The sequence below is a fragment of the Mizuhopecten yessoensis genome, unplaced genomic scaffold (assembly GCF_002113885.1).
Source record: "Mizuhopecten yessoensis strain PY_sf001 unplaced genomic scaffold, ASM211388v2 scaffold11139, whole genome shotgun sequence".
NCBI classification, from domain to species: Eukaryota; Metazoa; Mollusca; class Bivalvia; order Pectinida; family Pectinidae; genus Mizuhopecten; species Mizuhopecten yessoensis.
Window position 1 is genome coordinate 908,728 of NW_018408899.1, and position 18,183 is coordinate 926,910.

Below are 18,183 nucleotides of genomic sequence, written 5' to 3' on the forward strand. Positions count from 1 at the left end.
CTTTCTGTACTGAAATTTGGTATTATTTTCTGATTTTTATGAGACTAATAGGAAAAAGATCGGAGGATCACTGAAACAACGGTTAAATTGATCAACTGAATATAACAACTTTACATATCTGATAAAGTTGTATTTGCAAGACTGTAAGGTCATATTACAAACCCATTGCACTTGTATGCACAAGGTAAAAAAACAGGATATTTGTGAATATGTTTTTCAATCCATGTTACTGTACAAAGTATTACAGCAATGCAGTGTACGCTAGTGTACGAAATATCATAAGCCTACTACCACGGTGATGAAATGCAAATCAGTTTTCCCGTTAATCATTAATCTTAATTATATTAATATTTTAATTAAGACAATGTATATTTAGTGCCACTTAGTGTTCACCAAGAGATCATTAAGTTCACCCATGAAAATGTCTTTATACACCATTTAACCAGGTGACATCCACCGGATACCCAGGTCAGCACCGAACATATCACCCGAATGCTTCCGAGTACAACCGAGTACAAAAAGTTATTTTCGTGTAGACCGGTATAACGGGTAAGACATACCTAAGGTTCCTATGTTTATACTTTCATTTTAACTACTATAGCTTACTTTATTGTCTCTCCAATCGCATTATCTGTTTATAATTTAGATGTTATCTATCATTCAGTAAGAATTGATTCTGTGGATGAGTTATTTAACGGATATGTTTATATTACAATACTGTGTTCATATAGTAGTTCACTTATTTTAAATGGTTCTAGGAAATCTTTCAATGAGGCACTCAAAATGTTAGAATTATTTGCACAAATATCAGGTCTTAAGGTAAATAGTGACAAAACACAATTGATATGGACAGGAAGAAAAAACAATCAGTCAAGACGTCTACTACCATAGATGGAAATTAAAATGGGGGATTACAAAATTTAACCTTCTTGGAATAGATTACTCTGTCAACTTAGATGAAATGATTAACATTAACTATAATACTGCGGATGGGGGAGTGATTACAATCCCAAGGGTTTGTAATCTCTGTGGCGTTTTCTTACCCCATCAAAGACTTTTAAGTACATTGGACAAAAACTTTAAAAGATAAAGTTTTTATATAAACATGTCGTTTTTAATAAAAACGGCCATTTTCAATTCATTTGAAGTGTTCTAGTTGTTTATGCACTTAACATGTCTTACAAGCTTGCCATGGTGATATTTACTTGGAATCAGGCATAAATACAAATTAAACCTGGTTTAATGTAATTTATGAATGTCCTAGTAATACTTTGTTTTTTATAATGTTTCAATATCATGAATGTTAAAGTACTGTATTTGTTGTATCTATGATTGATATGAGCGGACGCTGACCATTAGTAGGAGGTGAGAAGGTCAAAAGTCGTATGAATTTGTGGCTATTTTTAGCACCCTATATAAGTATGTGCACTAGCTGACCCTAGGTCACTAGCCTGCTGAAGATGATGGAGGAACAAGGTGTGTACCTTCTTTTTACATCATGATCTAATTTTGAAAAATATCTAAGTGAATTTTATTACCCACCACCTCCCCTTCTTGCCTCCTTCTCAATATGATTATTACTTCTTAAAGGGGCGTTTTCTTACCCCATCTAAGACTTTTAAGTACATTGGACAAAAACTTTAAAAGATAAAGTTTTTATATAAACATGTCGTTTTTAATAAAAACGGCCATTTTCAATTCATTTGAAGTGTTCTAGTTGTTTATGCACTTAACATGTCTTACAAGCTTGCCATGGTGATATTTACTTGGACTCAGGCATAAAATTTAGATAAATCATTACTACAATAGTCTAAAAGAATATTTACACCAATAGGTAGAATAACGGTTTTAAAAACATTAATACTTTCAAAAATTATTCATCTCTTTATGACTATACCGAATCCAGACAGAGCTTTTATTAAAATATTGAATTCTACTTTTTTAACATTTATATGGCAAGGACCTATTGATAAATTGAAAAGGAACACTCTAATTAAACAAAACAACAAAGGAGGTTTAAAAATGATAGATATAGGGAACTTTATCGATAGTTTAAAATCTACTTGGGTAAGAAGACTTTTGACATCAAGTGATAGGGAATGGAAAAACATTTTTGAACATGGAATATGTCCCATACAATGCCTTTCAAAATTTGGTGAAGGTTTCTTTGAAAACTTAAATATAACAAATATAACATATTTTGGAAAGAAGTCCTAAATACATGGATAAAAGTGTCAAAACTAAATAGAATAAGAACCAAAACTGACCTTCTTACCTCCCCTTTATAGTACAATTTTAGCTTTAAGATAGGGAATCAATACATTTATTTTGAAGACTGGCATAAGGTATGTGTAAATACAGTAGTTGACATAATGAAAGGAGATGGAGCATTTTTAAATTTTGAAGAATTCAAAGACAAGTTTTCTGTAATATCGAATAATTTCTTAAGTTACCAGAGTCTGTGTGCATCCATTAAATCTGTGATTAAAAAATGTAAGGTATATCTGAATAACAATACTATTGTAAGACCTTATTTACCTTTTCACACCCAAATTCTATTTAGAAGTAAAAAAGGCAGTGGAGATTTCTATTATGCACTTACAGAGCAAAACCACAAAAACATAGTCAATACATCAGAAATTAAATGGAAAACAAATCCTGTTTTCCAATATTTGAACTGGAATACAATTCATTTACTACCCTTTAAGACTACCAGATACAAAACTACAATGGTTCCAGTATAAAATTCAAAATCGAATTCTACCAGTAAATAAATATTTGAAAAAGATTGGCATAACAAATAATGACAAGTGCAAAAATAAGATTTAGAACATATGTTTTGGGAATGTAATGAAGCTCATGTCATTTGGACCAAACTAGAAGAATGGATAAAACAAAAAACAAATTAAACAGTAGTTTTTGATTTGAAAATGATATTGTTTGGACATACAGTTAACATTGTCACATAACAACCTCTCAACTTCCTTATATTACTTACAAAATACTTTATTTTTTGTGCATCAAAAAGACAGGACAGAGTTAACTTAAACTTGTTAAAAGAATTTATTGCACAAAGATATACAATCGAAAAACTTGTTCACATAAATACATGTAAACAAATATATATTTTTTCAAATATGGGAAGAGTGGGAAAATGTATTTACATTAAAACAACAACATTAATAAATTACAACCTATCCATATGACATAAAGATGTAACTATTTTAAAATAAGATTTCTTACTTTCTTAGGTAGTAAAGCTTCCCCCTACATTTGTATAGCAGATTGTTTATAGGTTATAGGACTCTATATATATCCATATACGTTTATGCATGAAATACAATTGAAAACATATATAAAGAGTGAAGGAGTGTTACAATAAAAACACCTACATATAATACACAATTTTATTTTAAATGGATTTACTTGTATACTATGTATACATGTTTATACACATTTCATATCCTGATATTAAAAAAATAGCTGACTTATATACAAATTTTATACTTAGTTAGATTGAAGTTCGCTTAAACAGCAATGTAGATAGAAATTATTTTTAAGTCAGAATATATATATATGGATATATGTATTGCCTTGTAATAGTTTATGTCTTCGTGGTGTGATGTAAATGTATACAGTATGTGACGTTTAGTTATAAGTAATGTTTGGTAAAAAAATAAACGTCTCAGATACTTAACTCCAGAACTCATCCCAAGCAAGGAAAAAAATCAAAGATGTGACTCCTGTGAGAGGATATGTTTACATGATATATGTATACTCAATATGATATTTTACATGATGTATCTGTGGAGACGAAAAAAATAAAAAAAATAAAAGATATGGTAGTTCACCGTTAAATGGTACTCAATACAGTAACAAAGAAATATCGGTTTACGACACCGTCAACTTGAGTGTTACATAGGATTGCCGATAGTAGACTTAGAAAGAATTTATCTCAAGCTATACATGCTCTTGCACAATGTAAAATATATTCACAGCTATGTTTAATTTAATACTAAAGGCGGTTCGTCTGCTATTGGACGCGTCACTGATTCTATGAATAACACACATTTACGAAGTAGATACACACGTGAACGCAGCCGTTACGTGTGACACACTAACAAAATGTACAAATGACGTAATAAGAGTGATTTCAACTTCATTCAAATTCTGGTGTAAAGGTTATACCTCTCTGGTGTGTTTTATCTTAGATAATTCCATTAGCTATAAATAACATGTAGTAAATAATTTCCCAGAAATATGTTCCTTTTATTGGTATGCAATTCAACTTTCGTTTTGCAATGAGTATATGCTGACTTCGAACTGATTTTTGTTTCATTTTGATGTCATTGTGGGGTCTTAGATTTGATAAGTAGAAACATCTGAACTAATGTTTGGAGTGAATCTGGGGTCCGGGAGGGGAAGGCTACGGTGGGTTTTGGGGTTCTGAATAGAGAGTGGAGGGTATTGGTGAAACTTGACTTGCTTGTAACTAATACACTCGGTTTGCTCTATAATGTGTAGAAAATAATACAATAATGAAATCAAGTAAATGATTAACACTCACTGTGGTTGGTAGTAGCGGCCATTGTTTTCTGTAGTATTTCACGTTCTTTACCAGCACATCTGCTAGTCTCTTCCAAAACATCGATGAACTTCCTGAAGGTTTTCCAGAGATTCCATAAATACACGTTACGTTGGTAATCCCTTATCGACTTGAATACTTGTTACGTCATGATATGCACATATATACAGCGCTATGTAACATACATGACAGTGTGTCAGTTTTAAAATACAAGAGCAAGAGGTCAGTTGTCATACAAATCAGCGCTCATGAAAGGAACTTATGCTTATTTTATAGTCAATCGACGTTGGGACAGCTTGTGTCAAATGTAAGGTCGACAGGGATTGTACCTTTAGTTTTATTGATTTTAATTTTAATTGATCTTTTGAACAACTTTTGCGCATAAAATTGAACAAGTGTGTAAACGTTACAAAGTAAACTATAACAGAAGTAACAATATATAACTTGTATTTCTTCACAGTTACCTACAAGGGTTACCAACTCAGTATTAAACTGATCAATGTTCTTCCCTGAAGATGTCATTTCGTATAGGAATTCCAGAGGAAAGATTTTAAATTTAAATTTAAATAACTGGAAAATATCAAAAAAGTATATGGAATATTTTTGTAATTTAAATGTCTAAATCAAACATTCATTTCTGTTTGTTTATTATGGCATATGTCAATTTCAGAAACCGGTGATCGTTTTAAAGGCTTTCATTTTTAGATTGTATTTCAATGTTTTGGAACCATTATTATCTGCCCTGCGACCAAGTGATGAATAATTAGATATATTCTCACCACGTTGAGTATATAATCGATGATATGTATTGACATTTATTATATAAATGTGTCCAAATAGGTTTTGTAAATTTGCACATGGAAGTCAGTGTCGTATTAAATTGATAACACATCTAGACTGATATACAAGCTAGAGTTGTGCCGAAGAAGGTAAATGTTAACCTAGACACACATCCACGAGTTTGTAAGTCCTCCCTGACATAGGAACAATATGCTTAACAGACACAGACACAGACACGAAATAAAATATAAACATGAATTCATGGTAGAAATACAAGAAGCGAGAAGTATAGCAATTATTCTATCAAAATACATTTGTTCGGTATGCTAACTAGACAAGAATAAGTCTTTGAAATGACAGACAGGCCGATTCCAGTATACCCCTAAATTTCGTGTGGACTGTAATGTATAAGGTAAGCCAATATATTTCGATATTTCTAATTGACACGAGTTCACATTCATATACCGATCTTTGAATGTGAACAGTTTGCACAATAACAAACCTGGATCACATACACAGTATAAAAAGTTGCAGAGTAGAAGTTTGAATATCCATACGTCATGTTATATATACCATGCAGAACTAATACATACCAATGTTTTGATTCTAAGATAGGCTTCTCCATTGGGTATATTTGCCATTTCAAATAGGGGACAGTATCTGAAATGCAAAGAATGTCGTACAAAAGCGATAGTTTTTTTTAGTCCTATTACATATGTATCAATTTTATAATACGCTAAAACTTGTATTATGTATATGTATATATCTTGTATAACGTATCTATACTCACATATATAAAATGTCCTATAATGACAACAGCGAAACCGATCTAGGAAGCGCACCGCGGTAAACATACAACTGACAACTACCAGTTATGTATTAACAATACTTTAACCGACCTAACCCCTAATCAACCTTGCTACATTTTGTATATATACACTGTCTTCCATTTTGGATGTCACGAATAAGAAGCACGCTGGTTCACTGCGATTTTTTCATTCTTTGTTTTTGTTATTTATATATAACGAACTCCGTCGCGCGTTTCAACATTTTTTTCCATTGAAAATGTCTCAAGTATACATTAAAATAGGATATAAATCGGGATACGAAAACGTAGATGCATGTTTCCCTTTTCGCTCAGTACATCCAATCTTCCAGGGATTCTAGTAGTTGGGTTGCACATGATCTACCGGGTCTAAAGCCGTGCTGGCAGTTCGTAAAGAAGTTGTTTGTTTCCATGTGTTCGAATAGTTTATCCCTGATGATTCGTTGTAGAATTTTGCTGGCCACCGCAGTTAGACTTATTGGACGATAGTTATAAGGTTTCTTTTTTGAGCCACTTTTGTGGATAGGTGTTACATTGGCCTCCTTCCAAGCATTCGGTAATTTTCCTTCTTGGAGTGTTTTTTTAAACAGTTGTGATAGTGGCTTCTTTATTTCTGATATTGCCTCAACGTATAGTTTTGGATGTAGACCGTCTGGACCAGGGCTTTTGTTGGGATTGACCTTTTGTATTGCTTTTTGTACAAGCTCTTCAGTTATTTCAATCCTGTTCAGTGGTGTGTTTGGTGTTTTCATAGTAATATTTGGGAGTTCACCCGTCACGTCTTCGACAAAAACTGAGGAGAAGTAATTGTTTAGTGTGTCAGCAGCTTCTTGGTCAGATTGTGTGTGTTCTCCATTAGTTTTTTCGAGTCTGTTTATGGTTGATTTTGTTTTCCTTTTTGATTTCACATACTTCCAGAATTTCTTTGGATTGATTTTAATCTCGTCAGCCAGTTTGTGTTTGTGTACATAGTTTGATCGCCTGATGTTAGCTGTTGCCTCGTTTCTTGCTTGCTTGAATTAGTTGAAGTGTTCACCTGTCTTGCAGTGGAGGTATTTTTCCATTTTTTATGTTTCCTGTGGATTGATTCAATGGTCTTGTGATCGAGTGGTCTCTTGGAGTTACCTCGGAATTGCTTGTTCTCTGGTACATGTTTCTCAACAATATTTGATAGGTTGTCAACAAAACAGTTCCAAGCTTCCTCGGTGTTGAGACAGTTGTCAAAAGACCAGTCAGCTTGTGCAAGATCCTCTTTCCTATCAGTGTAATTCCCCTTATGAAAGTTTCTAGTTGTTTGTGCAATCGATGGTTCACTATCGACATAGCAGTTAAGTTTAAAAGACATGGTGATGTGGTCATTCTTCCCAATACCTGGGAGATAGGTTACATCGCTCTTGTTTAGCAATATTTTCTTCATTAACTAGTATGATGTCGAGCAGAGAGGGTATATTTCCTTCCCTGAATCTGGTCCGTTTGTCCACACATTGGAAAAGAAAAAGGTCCTGTATATTTTCTAGAAAAATTATTATTATTAGATGTGATGTTTTTTTGTTAACTACTTCTTTCAGGAGTCTTTTAAGACGGTCATTGTTTTCTTTGGTACTGTTTGGACTGCGGTATACACAACAAATTATCAGTTTGTCGTTGTTTTTAAGATTAATTTGGAGGCAGGTTGATTCTTGGAATGGTGTTGTAAACTCTATTTTTGTAGCCTCAATTTCTTCTGTGGTGTAGATTACAGTACCTCTTTTGCTATGTTCTGGCATATGCATTTCATAGCCTTTTATCGAGTAGCTTTCCTCCGTTAGAGGTAGGATATGGTTTTTGGGGAAGATTTCAGTTAGGTAGATGATGTCCGTTCCCTCCTGATCTATTATGTTTTCTAATTATTGTTTCTTGGTGTTGGTTAGAGTATCCACATTTGCATATAAAAATGTCATGTTATTTACATTTCTACTAGTCTTGGTGCTGGTGCTGGTAAAACAGGGGGGGNCACTTGGTCGTCATGGGTGTCGTCATTATAGTTGTTGGCATGCTGTTCTATTAACACTATTCTCTGGATACCGATGTTATCTATTATGCTGGTGGTAACCTCAGGGTATGCTCGTTGAATTGGACTGGGGGGCTCTACCGGTTTGGGTTGGGATTTTTTCTTGGCCTCCTATCTTTCCCTACGTTCTTCTTGTTGTTTTTCGGTAAGATTCCTGGATATGACGGTTCTTTTTAGACCAACTGGGGCGCTCTGGGGAATGTTGCTAGCCTTCTCAAGGAGTAGTTTTTTGTGCTTTTTTTTACGGTTGAGTACAACTTTGAGTGGACGTGTTTTTGTTTCCTCCCTTTTTCCTAATCGAAAGTGCGTTGTCAAATCCAGATTTGTAATCCCTAAACATCTGGCGACTATTCTGATGCCCACCTCATCCTGTTCTTTCCGTGCAGCGTCGTCTTCTGTACGTTTTTCTGGAACGTTGAACATTGCAAGGTTATTGTCTCGACTTCTTCTGTCCTGTATTTCTCTGCAGCGTTCCTCAACTTAAGCGACTACATGTGTGTCGAGATCATTTAATATATCGTCCTTCACGTCTGAATAGACACTCTTTCTTATCTTTTTTCGATTTTGACATCTGTTTTTTCCTCCAGTGTATCATTGTTGGAATGTTGTAGTGCTTCAAGGGTAGTATCTATTTTCTCTAAGCATGGTAGAGTGTTTTCACAGCTTTTGCAGGCTTGTGCTTAACTCTATTCAGTAGTTAAAAAACTTCATCTATTTTCAGTGTAACGCTTCGCTAGTTTTAAAAACAAGTTTACGTGTTAACTTATAATTGACCCATTTATCCAGGCATATTCTGATTCAAACTTTCCACAACTGTTTTGACTCGAGGTCCGACATGCCTAAAGCAGCTTGAAATTCCCCGCTATATCAATGTATTTACGAAGTGAAAGTTGGATACACACCTCCAATTCTGACCAATCAACGCAAAGGAATATATCTCTGTGACGCTTGGATCGATTTTCTTAAGCCATCCAAACATTTAAATGACTAATGTTTACTTAAGGTCTGCTGTAGGTTGAAAACAACACAATCCGGTTGAAATTAGAAGACTTTGGTGACTGATTAGTTCAAACAGATTCGTCATTTTCCCCTGCAACCAGAGAGAAATCAAGATGACGCATAACGAAGAGAGGGCTCACTGGGTAAAGGAAGGCGCCATTGGTTTAGGGGGTAAGCTTAGCTTAGGCATTCGACATGAGGCTAATTCCAAATGAGATTAATAGCGTATCCTGTCCTGCCTGCCTGTATTGATACACAAACATGGCTTGCAGTACCAGTGATGCCCATAGAGAAACTCGTGTTCACATTAGTCAAAAGGGTGGCATTAATGTATATAGGGCAATAGGGTTGGAGAGTGAAGGGGCATGCGTTCGAACCCCAGCGATGGCACTATCTTTAATTTATCACTATTCCTCGTCCTATTACACTATTAATAATTTCAATAATTTCTGAGTATAACGGGATATATATATAACATGTTTAATTAATCATTTCTTAGGAAAACGGGACATATATATAACATGTTTAATTAATCATTTCTAAGTATAACGGGACATATATATACAATGTATAATTAATAAATAGCTAAGTTTAACGGGACATATAACATGATTAATTAATAATTTCTAAGTATAGCAGGGCATATATATAAAATGTATAATTGGTATTTAAATAAAATAAATAGCTAAGTATAGCAGGACATATATATAACATGTATAATTAATAAGTAGCTAAGTATAGCAGGACATATATATAACATGTTTAATTAATAAGTAGCTAAGTATAGCAGGACATATATATAACATGTATATAATATAGGGCTTCCTGTTGAGGTCGAACAACGCCGTCACACTGAATACACGTATCAGCCGAAGACATGATGAGTTTTTTGATAAATTTGATAGTGGAACCCTCATTTTTATGATGAGTTGGTGAATTCCCTCATCGTTGAGTTGCTCCTAAAGAGCTACTTGGAGCTATTCGGAGCTACTCCGATCTACTCAGCTGCTAAGTTAAAAAACCCAAACATTAAATAAACAACAATAGCGTATGTTGCGGGATCACAGTTGAAGTACGAAAACAATGATTGACTGATCTGCTGGATTGTTTAAACAACTTTGAAAGCAAACGTTAAATAAACAACCAACAATGAATAACAAATGAGAAATATTTATTAAATAATAAAAGAAGTTCCGGAAAAATTGTTGAAGTACCGAAACAACTTAAATACAATTACCGAAACTACTTACAAAAAGTACCGAAACCTCTTCTTTTTGAAGTACCGAAACAACTTAAATACAAGTACCGAAGCTACTTACAAAAAGTACCGAAACCTCTTCTTTTTGAAGTACGGGAACAACTTAAACAAGTACCAAAACTACTCACAAAAAGTACCGAAACCACTTCTTTTCGAAGTACCGAAACAACTTAAATACAAGTACCAAAACTACTTACAAAAAGTACCAAAACCACTTCTTTTTGAAGTACCAAAACTACCAGGTACCGAAATGACTGTACCCCCCACTGTAACAGGAGAGAAAAAATGCATGGATAGACCAGGGTTCGAACCCTAGACACTTTACCTGGTAACAGACAATCGACCCAGTCCAGTCTCGCCGTACTTGTATATAAAACAAAATCTTTGATGTATGCCTTACTGTTTGTTTCAGTTGGAGTTTTGTATGGTCTCACCAACACATGTGTGGGTCATCCATTTGATACAATCAAAACAAAAATGCAAGGGCAGGTCGGCTATGAGAAAACCAACATGTTCCAGACACTAGGGAAGACACTGCGCACACAAGGTGTAATCGGCTTGTACAGGTTTGTATAGTCACATGTTTGGATTTTAACTCATTTTTCCAAAGAATTATTCATTGAATACAGAAAACATGTCAAAAATGGCAAGTACTGATATGTGAGCTTATATTTATGTATTTAGACAATTTGGTCTCTAAAAATAATTGTTAAAATCCAGCAAAAAGTGAGTATGCCAAAAAAGGGAAAAAAAACATTCAACACTTTCAGATCTCTTATATAAAATATTCCATGTTGGACATCCTCTAATGCCTAATTTGTAATGTGTCAGACAATCACATGAAATGTTTCATGGATACCAGATGAAGGAATGTTTTACTCTTTATTTAACAGGGGCTGTATACCACCTCTCTGGGGATCAGGAATCTATAGATCATCTCAGTTTGCTGTGTTTGAAGCTATGTAGGTACACAGTAGTATATCTATAACCATAGATACAAGTTTCCTGAAGAATAAAATAGAAAACAAATATAGTAAGAGGAATTCAAATCTTTACTTCAATGAATCAACAAAGTCTAGTGAGTTAAAAATACATTTTGTTCATCATTTGTGTTTACTGTCAGGATGATAATTTTATGTTCTTGTTTAATGGTGCTGAATTTTATGTCCATAGCCCATTTGTTTAGACTCTGATAAGCTTAACAAATTATTGCTTTAGTTTCAAAATTAACATAAACCTTTAGTTGTGAATTTCAACTCTTGAAAACATGGAAATTTTGTTTTGAATTGTCGCTAAGATAGCCAATTTGTAAGCATACCAAGCTGTATAGATGTGTATCTCCACATTAAGTAAGATAAATGTGGGATACAAATTTGCATCAAAATGAAATCTATATTTAAGCAATCACTAAATAAAAATCTAAACTAAACTGGTTTTACTGTGGGTAAAAAGACAGTTTTTGATGCGAGTCAAAGTTTTCCTTATGTAGCCTGGTTTTCTTCTTTTCCAGGTATACATACTTTGATTCCCCTGTAGGCCGCTATGAAATTCCAGGACTAGCTGGATTGCAGTTGTAAGTTAACATAATTTGATTAAAAAATAGGACAAATATGCAGAAATGTTTAATTTCATGATACCCTTTCAGTTAAATTTGTTGATTTATTCTAAAAAGATTGCAACTCATTTCTTTGTAGATATTTTATTGTCTCTTATGCTTTGTCTACCATATTCTAAATGAGTCTGTAACTATGTTTTTATTTCATTTTTTCTTTTATTTTAGGAGAGTTGTGGGTGCTGGTGTCATAGCGTCCACTTCCCGAGCCATCATAGAAACACCCCTTGAGTATGCAAAGGTGAAGGGCTTGTTATATATAAAAATTAAAAAAAATGTATATCTGATAATTATCAAACAAGAAAAGAGAAAGTACTGAATTTAACATACTTTCTGGAGAGGTAAAATTTTTTTGCTTTGACAGCCATTCCAGTTAATAGTTTGACATCATTGCCACACTGTTACTTCTGTGTTGACATCCTAGTGAAATCTACACTGGTCTTCTAACTATAGATGAGTTCACATATGAGGACTTACTTTCTTTCCTTATTGAGCATGAAACAACACAAACTACACTCTGCTCTATACAGCCATAACCATAGTATGCTGGGAGGAGGGGGTGGGGGAAGTCAAAGAGGTTAGTAGCTTCCCACAGATATATTTGAGATAATTATAATTCAAGGTTCTTATATACCGCTTTATCACAACCTAGTTCGTAGGTTGTCTCCAAGCGGTTCACAAATTATTCTCCATGTTTATAGGGCCTTTGCAACCAGCCAATATCTTTCTCAACTCCCTGGGGAGCATACAGTCGGTGCTGCCGTTTCAGCGCTCACAGCTAGCATTCAACAGTTCTAGCACTGCCCAACCACATACTCATTTACAGCTGAGTAGACTGGAACAAATGGAGTAAAGTATCTCGCTCAAAGATACAAGACAGTGCTGTACCGTTACTCAAAACCGCAACCCTTCGGTCACGAGCCCGGCATCCTACCACTAGACTACCGTGCCTCTTAACAGAAATGTTTCAGTGGTTTACTGATATTCTTTGGCTCAGTAATTACTATTCTACAGCTTCTGAGGCAGATTTGCTCCCAAGGAACTCAATCCATGTCTTGACCCCAGTTTATTTTGCAACCTCTAATGAGTTTGTCATTTTAAGGAATAGGTTTTACCAAATGGTGGAACAGACTTTTTTGCTACAATTTCTATCAGATGACAAATAGATAACAGGTAATAGGGTAATCATAAAAAATGTACTAGATAACTGATTTTAACGGTTGTCTTGAAAAATGGATGTGATGTTTTTTTCAGTACTGAAGTTATGCTTTTGTCTTTGTTTAAGGTGAGACGCCAGACACAACAAACATGGCAGCTCCGAAAGGTGTACACTGTGAGTAACCATTCAGACAAACATATCTGCAGACAATTACAAGCCAACAGTTAGGTTTTAAAATCAATGGACTTTTAAACTGTTTGATGAATTTTTACTGTATGATTATGAGGCCTTCTGTAGACTTGTTCTAACATTCTATCGTATTTGCCATCCATAGGGCTTTGGAGTGACATGGGCTAGAACCATCGGTCTGATGACTACCTACTTCATGTTGGTGGATTCTATCCGTCGACATTTCCCAGATCTCTTCAAGCAGCCGATTCTCGGCCCCTTCCTCACGTCTGGTTTGGCTGCCACAGCAGCATGGTGGATTGTTTGGCCACTTGAGTACATGAAATGTCAGATCCAGGCTGACTACGGAAAGTAAGTGTCACATGTCGATAAAGGATATCTGTATATAGGGATTACCTGTCTTCAGAGGACACCTATTGATAGAAAACACCTGTATATAAAAAAACACCTATTCATAGAACACACCTGTGTATAGAGAAAATGTATTTATACAAAAAAAACTTGCATATATTAAGAACACAAAAAAAGTCATGTTTATACAGGAAAACTGTAAATAGAGAATACCTGTTTATAAAGAACACCTGTCTGCCCAAGACACCTGTCTAGAGCGGCCATTGTCTTGAGAATATTATAAGCAACAAGTCCTTTGATCATTAATCGGTCTGAAACATCAATGTTGATAGTCAATCATACGAGTCAACTGTTTACTTTGTTTAAATTGCACATCACAATTCCCATTGTTTGTTTCAGTAAAATGCCGGTCTGGCAGAGGATGAGGTTCATAGTAAGAGAGAGGGGTGGATTCTTTGCCCTTTACCGTGGAATCATGCCTGGCACCATCCGTAGCTTTCTGGCCAATGGAACGAGCATGATTGTGATGTCATACGCACAGAAAAAAGTCTCTGAAATGGGACTACGTGACTCCTGAAGTAGGTCACTGTGACCTTGTTTCTGCCAACCAGTTTTTACTATGTCATGAGGATTAATTATCTCAAGTGACTTATTTTATATACCAAGGTAATCAAAAATTTGTTTGATTGAGGAATGAGATGGCAACAAACTTCTAACATTCCTCGTTACATCTGTATGGTAAACTAGTGGAATAACACTGAAAATAGTTTACTAAAGACAACTGTACTACTCCACACGGAGAGCAACATGCCACATCGCAATATTTTCCCCCAAATCAAGGATTAAGTTTATGAAAACAATAGTCTTTTTATCTAATTTTCATTGTTACAAAATATATTGAGATTCTCATGCCTTCTTATATTTGTTATGATAACTCTTCCCTATTCGGCATCATTTTTGTTAAAAAGTTGTACATTGTAATGAAGAAAACAAATATTTATATTACATACTCAGACCATGTAAATATGTTATGATAATACCAAGGGGCTTTCTGAAAAATGTAAAGATGTGAAAATATGTAAACATGATACTCATTTACATATTAGTGCATGTTTATTGTACAATCAATTCCAGAAATGTTTACTCATTAACTTGTTGACCAAATTTAATACCCAGGTAATATCTTTTTTTTATACATGTTATACTTTCTTTAGTAAGCATAAACGTTTTCCATTTTTTTCCACCTTTTTCTTTCCAGTGTTTCTTGAAGAAAATTTTAGTCAAGTCATACATTTATTTTTAACAAATTGATATCATTTGGTTTTAACTTGAATTTATTTTACGCTGATATCTATGTTTTTGGTTGAAATTTTTAACTGTGTTTGCCTTTACTTACTTCAGATTATGTGAAGGATGTGCTTCCTTTGTATTTTGAGATTACTTTTTTTTAATTTTTAGTTTGTATATCACAGAACCAAAAATATATCACAGAACCAAAAATGTCATGTTTTTCAAAGGTTATGCATAATATTTTCTGTTTTGTTTTATATTTTGGTAATTATGCTTTTGATTTACCTGTCATTTCTACAACTTTATTTATTTTCTTGCACTCAGTGAACAATATGAATCATACATCTAATATTAGCAACTAAATATATTGGTTTGTAAATAACCTTTTGTTAATCAGTTATTTTTTGGGAGAGAGGGTGAGTGTAATTTTCTAGACATCTGTAACACACATATGTCAGTACATACCAAACTCTACTGTCAGTGTTAGGAATACAGAGCTTTAAAATCTAGTACTCATTGACAAGATGTTGCAAATACCCTGGCCAAATTCAAGAAGGACATCAAAACTCACCTCTTCACGTCTGCATTTTAGACTATTTGCACAGACGTCATTGTAAATACCACCCTTTATTTATTCATTTATGTGCACATTGCGATGATTGTCTTCTTGCTTAATGTATAATGGTGATTGTAAGCCATTTTTGTTTCACAATTATACCTAATATTATTATCCATATGTTGTTAAGTGCTTTAGACTAATTTTTCAAATTCTATAGGGCGCTATATAAATGTTGTATATTATTCTTACTAAAATCACTTGGTTGGATTACAGTAAACTGTACTTTGATTGTTCAAGAGATTTTTCAGTACATATGCATCGTTATCGTCATTCTGTAAAAATGAAATATTTTGATATACTTTTCAATATAAGTCAGACAAAATGTATCTCCTATATATCAGCTACACGGTGTACAGTGCACTTTACATGTCAGAATCTCATCACTTTGTCTCTAATTTTTGTTTTTACCTGGTATTATTCAGATTACATGTTTCATTGAATGTACATTTTTTGTATATTGATATTATTATGCAGCATTTTCTACCGTGTGATGTGATACCTTAAAGCTTGTTGATTTGTAAATAACTCACTGATTGCAATATATATAAATATACATGCACATCTGGTACTCTAGGTGTGTTGTTACTTAAATATTAAAATTTAAATATTTGTGCTTTAAAGTTTATTTTATTGATCAATGTGTCAAAAATTTATAAAGGAGTCAGCTGGCTGATTTTTTAGCTGCTGTGTTTTAACTCTAGATATTATAAAGTTGTCAGCTTTTTCAGCACTGAAATGTATTTGCACCTTTTTATTTTGATGACTTTTTGTCAATATACCTCCCTTTTTAATATTACATTTAAGGTTTTGACATTATACTTCAGTTTACTATACATGTGGTGTCTTACTATCTCATAGGATTTTTTTCTATATTTACCTCCAAAAACTAGAACTCCCCATCAAGGAGAATCTACCTACCACTGTTGATGTTAGAAATTTGTAACTTGTTAAAAAAATGTCTTTAAACACCAACAAGAGAGTTTCTTCTGTTTAGAAAGCATTGGATCAATGTAAATTGCATGAACAAGGTTTAAATGTGTTTAAAAACATTGCTCAATTCATCAATATGGCAGTTCTTGTGAAAGAACACATGCAATGAAAATCTCCCTGCCAAATAGTCAGTAGTACACTCAGCTTGTTGGTAACTTACCTCCCTATTTAGTATTACACTGTCTTTTTGGGTAACAGTAACTCGTTGTTTAATATTATGCCTGTTTTTTGGCCAGATATTGCACCTAACTTTTTGGCAATATACTTCAATATCAATTTAATATCACACCTGGTGTTTTGCAATAAACTAGCTTCCTTTTTGATATTGCACCTAACTCATTATTTTCATATTCCACTCCGAAGTACATAATTCTCCACAATTAATTTTGGGAAACTACAGGTTGTGCATTTGTAAGACATGCAGTTTCTATTTTTCATGCCAGTTCTAGATTGGGCAAATTGCTGTCAATAATTGAACTTTTAATATGCAGCTATCTGGGGCATTGTGATTTAGTATATTAATATGAAGGTAATGTAGCTCAAACCCTACCTAACCCCTCCCCCATTCTTAAAAGTGCAAAAAAAAAAAAGAGTAAAAATGGAGGGCATGTAGAATGATTAGGATTGCCCCATTACTGTCATACTGGATTCAAGCTTTCGATTGGCAGTGAAAGAAGTTAAGAACTTAACTATTTTTATCACTTTGTCATGAATATCCACAAAAAATATTTCTTATGCAATTTAATCATTGGTAAAGAAAGATTGTTCTGAGGATCGTTCATAATGTTTGTGTTATGATATTTGAATCAATGCAGCTGTTTATTGTGAAACTAAGTGCTATCTGTACTAGGTATGTGTAGATGTATTTCATAATGATAATTAATCCTGTCTGTGTCTCTGCCTGTTTGTTAAAATATTGACCAGCTCAACAAGCTGTAAATGTTACTTATTTACAATTATTTTTCTATATTTTTTGTCTTTGAACGGCCATTTTCATTCCATATAGATGTATAAGTTTTAGCAATTAAGTTTTTGAGAATACGTTTCATGAAAGACTAATGCATTAAATAATCACGAAGCTGGTCTACTTTCAACAATCACACCTAGATACAGTTAAGGTACATAAGTATGATTTACACATATCATATGGTGTTTGAAGATATACCCGTCCTGTACATATTAGAAATGACCAGGTGGTTGATTCCACATATAGCTTGTATTACATGTATTATCGTTTGATGCGAGTTCGCTTTTCTTTCCTTTTGATACTTATTTACTTTATTCTGTGACTTGAATTGTAGAACGGTATTATTTTACACTTAAATACTAAGTTTTTGCTTCAAGATAATATGAAAATTTAAGATGTTGTAATATATTATTGCCGTTTCAAAACACATTCAATAGTGCTGAAATAAGTGAACTCATGGAAACAAAAAATAGCATAACGTGAAGTCAACCATGCATGCAGTATCTGG

At 33.7% G+C, this 18,183-nt stretch overlaps 2 protein-coding genes across 2 annotated transcripts in view; one reads left to right on the forward strand and one right to left on the reverse strand.

The window, feature by feature from the left end:
* Positions 1-4,760, reverse strand: part of LOC110466634 — a 23,005-nt gene extending 18,245 nt beyond the window's left edge. Inside the window, exon 1 of the mRNA XM_021523267.1 lies at positions 4,568-4,760. The gene's annotated coding sequence lies outside the window, so the exon portion shown is untranslated. The remainder of the gene's footprint in view (positions 1-4,567) is intronic.
* A 4,474-nt stretch (positions 4,761-9,234) lies between these two features.
* On the forward strand, positions 9,235-14,732 carry LOC110466645 (protein dif-1-like). The gene is made up of 8 exons (XM_021523282.1): positions 9,235-9,411; positions 10,911-11,064; positions 11,392-11,460; positions 12,009-12,071; positions 12,279-12,351; positions 13,396-13,443; positions 13,604-13,809; positions 14,209-14,732. Exons 1-8 carry the CDS (start codon positions 9,354-9,356, stop codon positions 14,384-14,386), a joined length of 849 nt encoding a protein of 282 aa, XP_021378957.1. The 5' UTR covers positions 9,235-9,353; the 3' UTR covers positions 14,387-14,732.
* Positions 14,733-18,183: the final 3,451 nt, after the last annotated feature.